Genomic DNA, 11912 nt, shown 5'->3' with positions numbered 1-11912 from the left:
GATTTGATATTATTTGATCGATAAAATGAAAAATAAATTAAACTTTATCATCCTCAGCCTGCCAACCCACATTGGAGCACTATAGTATAGGTACATCATGATTGTCACCTATCTACACTAAAAAATATAGAAACTAATATAGGGATACACTGTTCATCACAGTGTATCTTGGTTCTCTATATTTATAGAGCAATCCTGTATATGAGTGAACAAAAATAAATATAAATATTTAAGTATATCGAGCCCTTTCGCATCTTAAACCTATAAGTCCCAAGTCCTGGGACCTGCTCGAGATGTTTCCTCTAACACAAAATGATTATTTAATTACTGTTGCTGCTACTTGTCACGTTATAATAAATCTAAGCTCAATATCCACTCTCCTATACGGCAAAAGGCGTAACCTCTCTCTCAGCTCTACGATTCGCACTAAAAATTTCTAAGAAGAATGAAGCTCGGAGTTTCTTTGCCCTACCCAGGACTGGAACCCAAGACCTACAGATCCAAAAGGACAAAGGCTAACCTCTGGACCAACGAGGTAGGATTAACAGAATATGCAGTTGTAATTAATCAGTGCAGCAAGGCACCCGACGCCAAGTTTGGGTAGTACCCGCAAATGCTCTCACTTAACGGTTCGAATAGCTGGTTAGCAGTTACTTAGAGCTGTTTGGTTTAAATCTGTGACTTTGAATTAGTCCATTTGTTAGTCGAAATGTGTTTCTACCAATGATGTTAAATACTGTTAGATGTGTTACTAGGTCATGAAAAATGAGGTGCTCAAAAGAGGAAATGTCCACATCTCATTGTTAGTCGCGGTGAACAACGAACGTTATTAAAACAAATAATACCTAAATATCGTCTACAATGTGAGTTATGTTTTCAGGAAGTTTAAAAACTATATATTTATGAATAAATAATGGAATTAAAGGCAAAATTGTGCATGTGTGCGCTCAGTTTTGTAGCTCCTTTTCAGTTGTGTGCATTTTAAGAAATTAAATATCACGTGTCTTACACGGCGAAGGAAAAACATCGTTAGAAAACCTGCATACCTGAGAATTTTCTTAATTCTCTACTTGTATGAAGTCTGCTAATCCGCATTGGGCCAGCGAGGTGACTATTAGCCTAAACCCTTTAATTCTGAGAGGAGACTCGTGCTCAGTGAGCCGAATATAGTTGGTTAATGATGAAAACGTTGATTTTACTTACTCCAAGTAACATATTAACCAGTGTCTCTGTCATTACGAGCTACCCAAAACCCAAAGGGGAACATCCACCGGCCCATACAACGTCGGCCCAGGAAACCTAGGTATAAAAGTCTACGGAAATTATAATATGATGTATAAATAAGAATTTGGTTAAATAATTGGCCTAATAGAAGTATGTTTCCTGAAGAAAAATATTTTTTTTATCACTCTTCTAGGGCAAAATGTATGGTCAACGATCTTACTTGTCCCCGAGGTGAAGAAATTAAAAATGAATTAAAAATGTTGTAGCCACTTGCGAGTCCACTCCGTAAAGTAATGATTTAAATTTTAAAGTAAGGTTATGAAGGTTTTTCTAGATTTAAGTAAATTGAAATGAGCTATGTTAGAAGTATCTCTGCGTGATCGAATCGGAAATGAGGAGATCCGCAGAAGAACCAATTTTTTTTTTTATTCTTTACAAGTTAGCCCTTGACTACAATTTCACCTGACGGTAAGTGATGATGCAGTCTAAGATGGAAGCGGGCTAACTTATTAGGGGAAGGATGAAAATCCACACCCCTTTCGGTTTCTACACGGCATCGTACCGGAACGCTAAATCGCTTGGCGGTACGTCTTTGCCGGTAGGGTGGTAACTAGCCAGGGCGAAGCCTTTCAACAGCCAGACCTGGACTAATTAAGAAAATCTCAATCTGCCCAGCCGCGGATCGAACCCAGGACCTCCGTTTTGTAAATCCACCGCGCATACCACTGCGCCACGGAGGCCGTCAAAATTAAAAATGTTGTAAAATGTTGTAGCCACTTGAACTCCACTCCGTAAAGTAATGATTTAATTTTTAAAGTAGATTTATCAAGATATTTTTAGATATAAGTAAATTGCCGGGTGGTTAGGGTAAGCCTGGGCCAGGGATGGGAATTCCCCTTTACAAAACGAGGATAATTATGCCCTTTTCACATTTCACGTTTACGTTGCAACGACTACATGTTAACGGCGGACCATTTTACGATCACAATGACCTAAAGTGCGAAGAAATGGCCCGCGGGCAATTACAAATGTTTGCTCTGTTGACCATTTTCGCTTAGCCGTCGGATTGGTTACTGTATAGCTTGGAAAATGCGTTCTTAACACTCTCGATGGTCTATCTATCTATCTATCAAATCTCTAGCTATCAAAAGTCTATCGGTCTAGCTATCAAAATTACATTATGCCGGCTCCAGATTAGTGCCTTCAGGCTCCGTGACCAGGCGCTAACGTGAATGTGGGCGGTTTTCGCGGGGTTTATGCACGCCCGTTCCCCGATCAGAGTCGGTATTTTGTCCCACGACAAAGGGAGGGAAGGGAAAAGCTTTACGAGGGGGTGTAACGAATTGTTACTGACTATTTCTTAGAAGAAAAAACTTTATCATCAATCTAACCATACGAGTCTACACTTAATATTTATAAAGGTAAAGAGTTTGTTTGTTTGTTTGATTGAACGCGCTAATCTCAGGAACTACTGCTCCGATTTGAAAAATTCTTTCAGTGTTAGATAGCCCATTTATCGAGGAAGGATATAGGCTATATATTATCCCCATATTCCTACGTGAACGGGAATCACGCGGGTGAAATCGCGCGGCGACAGCTAGTACATAAATATGTGCAATGTAGTATTTTTTTTGAAAATTGCTTAACATTAACTTATTCAACAAGCCACCCAACCCAACCTACACCCATGTTATTCTACAATCAATCTAATCAAAAAAGTGGCTTATTGTGTTAAAAAGGACATTTCCCGTAAAGTCAACCTGCTGTGGAGGCAGCACTCAACAATATTGGCAGCACACGGTGGTATGAAATGGAACGTGAGCGCTTAGACGTATTTACTTTACTATTCAACTGCTTCCTCGCTCTTTATTTGACTCTGAACTGAAATAGTATATACAAGCGTACGCCGACAACTTCGTCCGCGTCACTGTCATTGGAAATCGATGTAAAATTTCAATATCAATATAATTCAAAACATGAACGATATATTTTAAAAGAAACCTTCTTTTAACACTTTAGTCAAGGTCTGATTTGTAAAGAATAAAAAAAATTTAAAACTAGAAGATAACACTTTAAGGAAATATTAAAATCCTGAATATTTCGTTTTTTTATGAATTATAAACAAATTTTTAAAACTGTAACTCTAAAAATAAAGGCCTTTCCATACAAACTTTCAACCCCTGTTTCACCCCCTTCTTATTTTATTTTCGCAAAAAAAGCATCCTATAACCTTCTCCGTATTATGGTCTTAAACCGTCCCAAGTTTCATTTGAATTCATTCAGTAGTTTCAGCGTGATGCCCGAGTAACAAAAAACACAACAGACACACAAAATCGAAAAAAAATATTTTTAGCTTCAGTATCGATTAAATAATGCGCCTCAACAAAAATCTTCAATGTAAATAATGTAGAAAATGTACAGAATTCGTATTATAAGTATAGATTCTTGATAGCGCTGGTATCCGTTATGCCACGGTAACGTTTGGTGTTACAAATGGTATAAGTAAAATCTCAAATTGCGAATCATCATATCAACCGATGGACGTCCACTGCAGGACATAGGCCTTTTGTAGGGACTTCCAAACATCACGATCCACCTGCATCCAGCGAATCCCTGCGACTCACTTGATGTCGTCAGTCCACCTGGTGGGGGGTCGGCGAACACTGCGCTTACTAGTGCGGGGTCGCCATTCCAGCACTTTGGGACCCCAACGTCCATCGGCTCTTCGTACTATGTGCCCCGCCCATTGCGCTATGTCGGTGACTTTGGTTCTTCTGCGGATCTCCTCATTTCTGATTCGATCACGCAGAGATACTCTTAACATAACCACAGATATAGATATAGACAAAACAACGTTGTATCAAAGTTAACAGTAAACTTTTCACGACAGACATACAATTTGCTCTGCGAAGGAGCTGGCAAAAAATTAATAAGGCAGGAAGACAAAGGAACGAAAGAATTTAGAAAGAGCTCTCTTAGCAACGAAATTAAAGAGGGTAGGTCTCAAGCGCACAGGCGTTTGTTTTACGATTAGGTACGACGTTTCTACTGTAATTGTTTTGCTTTATGTCAAAGCTCTAACTTTTTATCTGTGTTACTTACGATGTCCGATTTTTTTTATTGTGTACAAGTTAGTCCTTGACTAAAGGGTTTATTTTTTTTAAATATAAATCGTTCACGTTTTGGATTATATTCTTGTTGAAAGTTTACATCGAATTCCAATGACTTTTTGACTACAATCTCACCTGATGGTAAGTGATGATCTAGTCTAAGATGGAAGCGGGCTAAATTGTTAGGAGGAGGATGAAAATCCGCACCCTTTTCGGTTTCTACACGACATCTTACCGGAACGCTAAATCGCATGGCGGCCTCCCACCAGCCAGACTCTTTGGACTAGGTTTAGGTCTTAAAATGCACGAACCGCTTCAAAGTCACACGTAAAACTTTAACTTTTACTTTAAAAAATTTCACCAGCACGTGAAATTGTGCCAGTGCCAATGATTTCCCTAAAGCCCTGGCGCACTGCCAAAGAACCCCTGATTGCATGTATTGATTCAAATATTGTGAATGTATTTCATACGATATTAGGTTCGCTTGCGATTCAAACCGTATTAGTTTTGGAAAGAAAATCATACGTACGATTTATTTGTTTACTACATCCAAATATTATTCGAACCCCAAAAGCAAACAGTAAGGGTTTATGACTTTCGTTTTGAGACTCTCCTCCTAGATGGAGGAGAGTCAGCTAATTAATCAGCTAATTATATTATTTATACTTTTTCTTTAGGCTTTACAAGTTAGCCCTTGACTGCAATCTCACCGATGGTAAATGACGATGCAATCAAAGATAGAAGCGGGCTAACTTGTTAAGAGGAGGATGACAATCCACACCCTTTTCGGTTTCTACACGACATCGTACCGGAACCCTAGATCGCTTGGCGGCACGTTTTGTTTGTAGAGTGGTAACTTGCCACGACCAAAGCCTCCCTCCCACCAGCCAGACTTGGACCAATTAAGAAAAGCTCAATCGGTCCAGCCGGGGATCGAACCCAGGACCTCCGTCTTGTAAGTCCACTGCGCATACCACTGCGCCACGCATGCCGTCAAAAGGCCTAAACCCTCTCATTCTGAGAGGAGAGTCGTGCTCAACAGTGAGCCAATTATTATGGGTTGTAATTATGATACACACTTTATTATTTATAATATTAGATTGTTGAGCAATTGACACAAATAATGCACGCCATTGACGATCAATTATTCTAACGTTTCTGCAGCACCCACGACTATAATTGATCATTGGTCACTGCGTGCATGACGACTGGACTTATGAGACGTCTTCGCTGCCGTTTGTGCTTCAGAAACGTGAGAATAATTGACCGTCAATTGCTGACTTTAGGAACCATGTCAATGACAACCAATTTCCGAGTTGCAAAATAGACCCGAGCAATCTCAATCGGTAGCGATATGAAACTTATAGCGGACATAAATTGTGCTCGATACTTGGATAGTTGAGCAAGTAATGGTGTTCGAGATCCTTCCGCGTTGGGCTTGTTTACTTGCTAAACTAATATACCGCATGTTGTTCTTGTGTCCGTCCGTGGTACGTCGAATATTATGGATTTAGAGCAATAACACACATACAACATTTTATGAATGTTGAAAGTTAAATATATACAATTAATAAAGATTACCGAATGTTTTTCTTACCAAAAAAAAATTATCAAAATCGGAGCTGTTCTTTAGAAATTCTAAGCTCTTATGATATTGCTGCTCTTGCTCTCTTATGCTCTTATGACTTATGATAACAGGTCGATGTCACTGAGCCTTGACATATCATTAACCACGAAACTTGCCGATAGAACACGAAGTACATAGACGATCTACAAAAACACATTACCGAATACGCAGTACGAAAGATGACGTCAGTGTGACATAGAGGAATTAGCTTTGGAGTTGCATCGCACCACTTAAATGCCCCAACATAATTTTCTGTCATTATTTGTAAATATATTGTGTCCTTACACTTTACTAAATTTGAATCGCAATAAGTATACACACAAACGTGTAATTTTTACACACACTAATACAACTTTAACAAATACATCGTTTAGTCTCGTTAAACAGAATATTCGATTACGTGATCGATGTTTTGCTGTTCCGGCTGAAGATATAGGTTCTCTTTAGTTTTTGTTTTTATTAAAAAGTTGATATAAACAAGTTACAAAAACTTTATCTTTTAGAAAACTAGAAGTTAATGAGTTTTTTAGATAATTCAACTACACAAACCGGCATTTTAGGGAGCTCTTTACATGACAAAAACGATTATAATAATAAAACATCAATTCCATAGAAACAGTTTCTACAAACGTGTTAGATGGTCGATCTTTGACAGAGGCGTAACGTCTAGCGAGTCAGGTCCTTATCTAATTCGTCTGAGCAGTGTGACGTATGCGGGCGTGGCGGTTCGACAACAACACATTCGGCAACACATGATACTAGATTTTAGAACCATCGACGTCCCGCACGGACTCGGTTTGAGTCGTCCACGTTCAAGGTAAAATATTCTCGGTCGCCGTTTCGATAAATAATAAATATATAAGCGGCGGCCTTGCCGCGTAAACGCATATTAAATAGTTATACAAAATATGTAGATGGGAGAAATCAGTGCGAACTTTAGTGAAGTTTAAGGAGTTTTTAAAAGTGTTTACTGTTTATTATAATTACTAAGAATATTTGTAACAATATGCCAGCTATCGGAATAGATCTCGGTACTACAAATTCCTGTGTCGGTGTATGGCAGGATGGGAACGTGAAAATTATCGCAAACGACCATGGCAACCGTACCACGCCATCGTACGTCGCTTTCACGGACACCGAGCGACTGATCGGAGACTCGGCGAAGAACCAGGTGGCCTTCAATCCCAGCAATACAGTCTTCAACATCACACGACTAATCGGCCGCAAGTCTGGCGACCCAAAAATCCAGCAGGATATGAAATACTGGCCCTTCAAAGTCATCAACGATTATGGCAAACCGAAAATCCAGGTCGAATTCAAAGGGGAACCCACGAAATTCGCACCAGAGGAAATCAGCAGTATAGTGTTAACGAAGTTGAAAGAAACAGCCGAAACCTACCTGGGTACCTCCATCAAGGACGCAGTTATCGCAGTGCCAGCATGTTTCAACGATTCACAACGACAAGCTACAAAGGACGCCGGCGTACTCGCAGGTTTGAATGTTCTCAGAATTATAAAAGCGCCCTCAGCGGCAGCTATAGCTTACAGTTTCAATAAGAATTTTGAAGAACGTAACGTTTTGATATTCGATCTCGGTGGAGGAACTTTAAGCATCTCAATTTTCAATATCGAGAATGACATTATAGAGGCAAAGTCTGTAGCAGGAGACACACACTTGGGAGGTGTGGATTTTGATAATCGTCTAGTTAACCACCTCGCGGAGGAATTCCAACAGATATACAAAAAGGGTTTGCGCGGGAACCCGCGGGCTTTACGTCGCCTTCGCACCGCGGCCGAGTGCGCTAAGCGGACGCTTTCATGGAGCATGGAAGCGACTATCGCAATAGACACCCTACACGAAGGAAACGACTTCTGTACAAAGGTATCCCGAGCGAGGTTTGAGGATTTAAACTCTGATTTATTTAGTGAAACTTTGAAGCTAGTTGAAAAAGCTCTCAAAGACGCGAAACTAGATAAGAGCGAAATAGATGACGTCGTTCTAGTTGGAGCTTCGACGCGCATACCAAAAGTGCAGAGTTTGCTGCAAAACTTCTTCTGTGACAAGAAACCCAACCTAACCATGAACTCTAATGAGGTTGTCGCTTACGGTGCCGCGTTACAAGCAGCTGCACTGAGCTTTAAAGATGAATTACCTAATTTTTTATTAATCGACGTGGCACCACTGTCGCTCGGAATCGAAACGGCGGGCGGAACTATGAAAGTTATCATAAAACGCAATACCTCAATCCCTACTAAAATTTGGCATACCTTTACTACTAATTCGGACAACCAATCGGGAGTCACCATCAAAGTTTACGAGGGTGAGAGAGCGATGGCCAAAGACAACAACCTGCTAGGAACCTACAAGTTGGCCGGTATCCCGCCACCGCAGCAAGGAATTCCATTAATCGACTTGGCCTTTAGTTTGAACGAGAACAATATCTTACACGTATCAGCTAAAGAGAACAGTACCGGACGAAAGCAAAAAATTTTCATAAAGAACGACAATGGAGGACTATCGCAAGCTGATATAGACCACATGTTATCCAAAGCGAAGAAATACAAAGAAGAGGACGAGATACAGCGTCAGAAAGCCGCAGCTAGGTACCAGTTTGAGTCATACATATTCAGCGTCAAACAAGCCCTGGATAACACGGATGAGAAATTATCCGAGACGGATAAGAACAGCGCAAGGAGCGAGTGCGATAAAGCGCTCCGTTGGTTGAGCAACAACACGTTGGCTGACAAAGAGGAGTATGAGTACCAGATGGAGGAACTCCAGAGAACTTGCTCGTCCGTGATGAGCCAACTCCACAGAGCAAGTGACACGTAAGCCGATCCAGGCGCGCAAGGTATGGAGATCGATTAAATTAATTTGCCTCTTTTAGTAGGTAGTCAGTATCGTTTGAATATACTCTTATTTGTATGATTTTAATTTCAAGAATTAAAGCAGGGTTATGATTTTTTGTATTTGTATTAAGTTAAGAGCTAAGATCACCTATTGATATATTTTCCTAAATATTAAAACCTTATTGTTTTATTTACAATTTTATTTTATTTCCTTCAAATAGATTTAGGAGCTCTACGAGTATTACAGAATAAAATTAATTTTTAAACATCCGCCTTTAAATTTACTAACAAATAAAATAAAAACCGGCCAAGTGCGTGCCGGGCCACGTAGGGTAGGGTTCCGTAGATTAAATGAGCACTTTAAACCCTTAAAATGCGAAAGTATACGATACGAATCCGATAGTGATACGTACTATGGGATAGATGAGAAAAAAGAACATCGTCACTTTACATGTAGTAATGTTTGTAAAGTAATTTCATTATATCCTAATAACGTGAATATTTTCACGTATCCATAAATAACCGTTTAGCAAGGGGAGGGGAGGGGGAACTTGACTCTGACAAAATTACGACTTAAAACTTTAATATTTCGCAAACGGATCCCAGAATCGAATATTAGTGTAAGCAGACCACTCATATCTTTTAAAAACCTAACTAAACACAAATTATCAAAAAACATACCAAATATAATGAAACCATCGAAGTATAATTTACTAACTAGAATGTATTCAAATCAGGAATGGCATTGTCTGTATACTCGAAATTTACTTAGATGACTTTTTTACACAACAATAATGGTCGACTATGAATCAAAGACAATCGGTAGGGTTGAGAAGTTAACGGCGGGCATCGGAACGATATCAAGTAGGTATCGTTATAACTGAAATACCTAAACTAAAACATCCGTTACTATACAACGTTATCTTAAAAGGGAACGTATAGTAACGTTTGTCGGTTGTGTGCATTTTAAGAAATTAAATATCACGTGTCACAAACGGTGAACGGTGCACGGTTTATGCCTATGGGTACGCGTGGTTAAGAAATGGGGTAATCTTTTTTTATTATTATTATAAATATACTTAAACAATACACATCACTATCTAGCCCCAAAGTAAGCATACAGAGTAGCTTGTGTTATGGGTGCTAAGATAGTTGATATTATAGTATTAATATACAATTATATACTATATATAAATACACTTACCTATCTAATACCTATTTTTTATACTTTACAAGTTTTTAACTAGGTACAGGTAATTAACTTACTTCAGGTTGTTTCTCGTTTACGAGACGTTCTGTCGTCATAGTAGGTACAATATTCATGAGTACTGAATTGATTTGATCTAAGCATTTCAAGACTTCTCAGTCAACACACACAAACACACACAATACAAACGACACAATTGTATGAGTATTCGTTACAGAAAATCACTACTAACATAACATAGAACATACACAAAGGTTTTTGAATTTTGGTTTGTTTGTCAACAGACCGCCGAACACGAACTAAAGAAAAAATAGCGTAGCGTCTAGCGAAAGGACCTAAAGTTTCAATATTTTGAAAATACCTATTAACCACGCCACGCGGCTTAGGTTAGAGAGAGATAGCAATTATTTTCCTCGGCACTGGCGGCGGTCGGCAATACAACGTCGCGCAGTTTGTTTGTGACTTTGTATAGATGGATACCTATTAGTCGTGACCTGCCTATTTGACCTCTTGGAAAACAGCTGATCGCGCGCATTTTGCAAATTAAATTTACATTGCTAGTTTTTGTTAAAATCTTGATTTGACGATTTTTATTAAAAATCGTATTGAGATAATGTTATCCATACCAGTGTTTGAATAATGCTACTATTCGTAAGATATCTTTTACGCTATAGAATAACGTGAGCATATGTATTGTATAACATTTTTATTAAAAAACTATTTTTTAAAATAAAATGATTATAAAATATTTCATTTTCCCATCTCTAAACTAACAACATATCAATTATTAAAGAATCATTCATTATCATTTATCGATAAGTTAACGCTCGATGTTATTTACCCATCCTTACTTTTCATAGACAATCTAGCGTTACGAAATGTCAAATTGCCGTAATCGTAGTTAAGCTGTGCAAATTAATCTCGTTGTGATTTTGTTTTTCAGAAAATAAATGTGAATAAATCGTATATTCGGTGTAGTTTTTGGTGTAATTCGTACTGTACGCGTATAATAAAGGATTTAGACACTTTGTTCTTTAGAAATTACGTATAACGTAAGTGAAATATGTGATTTTAGTGACAAGACGGGTTTGTTTTGGTGATTAGACTTCTAAGAAAATTTTCGGTATACTTAGTTATATTTAAAATAAAAGATCTGTGTTAAAGAAACTAAAAACTTCGAAAAAAAAATCATTTTATAATCAAAAACCCTACTGCTTAAGCGTAATGAACTGAAAAGAGAAACAAGTATCACAATATCTACATAAAGTTCTGACTAAATTCTCTGTGGTGCTATGGGTAAAGAATGAAATAACATGTTTGTCACCGTTAACCCATCATCATCATTAACCCGCCCACAGTGGCACATATGTCTGTAAGACCGGATGATTTCAAAAATTCGAATAACTTTTACTACCGCCAACGATTTTCGTTGTGATTTCCCAAAGCCCACTCAACCTGCGAAGTCAAAGTAAGCGTAAGTTCTGGAGTTTTGGTTCCAACCCGGTCTGTGAGACCGGGAACACCGTTTACGTAAGTAAAATTGTTGAAGTACATTTTTTTTTGTTTATATGATAGCACTTTTTGTTTTATTTTAAGTATCTGTTACCTAATTTTCAGAAAGTTTGAAGTAATTCCAGAAATATCTATAAAGAGAAAATATTCTTTTACCAGTCTTTTACAGTTTAAGCCACGTTATTTGTGAGTGTCATAGGCTTTTTTATACCCGTATTCTCACGGAAACGAGAACTACGCGGGTGATACCGCCGGGCGTCGGCTAGTATATTATAATCCAACTGGATTAAATCAAAAAGGTACATTTAAAGCTCTAGCGCCAAATGAACGAAACAATACGTTCGGATACGGTGAGTGGCAGCCGATATTTTCATCCACAATT

General features: G+C 38.4%; 1 protein-coding gene across 1 annotated transcript; it reads left to right on the top strand.

Moving 5' to 3' along the window:
* Nucleotides 1–6716: 6716 nt before the first annotated feature.
* Nucleotides 6717–8998, top strand: LOC112050631 (heat shock protein 68-like). Its single transcript, XM_024088935.2, has one exon. The coding sequence runs from the start codon at nucleotides 6968–6970 to the stop codon at nucleotides 8792–8794; it is 1827 nt and encodes a 608-aa protein (XP_023944703.2). The 5' UTR covers nucleotides 6717–6967; the 3' UTR covers nucleotides 8795–8998.
* The last annotated feature ends 2914 nt before the right edge of the window (nucleotides 8999–11912 follow it).

This window comes from Bicyclus anynana, chromosome 12 (genome assembly GCF_947172395.1).
Source record: "Bicyclus anynana chromosome 12, ilBicAnyn1.1, whole genome shotgun sequence".
NCBI classification, from domain to species: Eukaryota; Metazoa; Arthropoda; class Insecta; order Lepidoptera; family Nymphalidae; genus Bicyclus; species Bicyclus anynana.
The sequence above is the reverse complement of the archived record's forward strand: the minus strand, read 5'-3'. Positions and strand labels throughout refer to the sequence as shown.

Bases quoted from the DNA above. Each gene is read 5' to 3' on its own strand.
- LOC112050631 (XM_024088935.2), top strand. From the start codon at position 6,968: ATGCCAGCTATCGGAATAGATCTCGGTACTACAAATTCCTGTGTCGGT.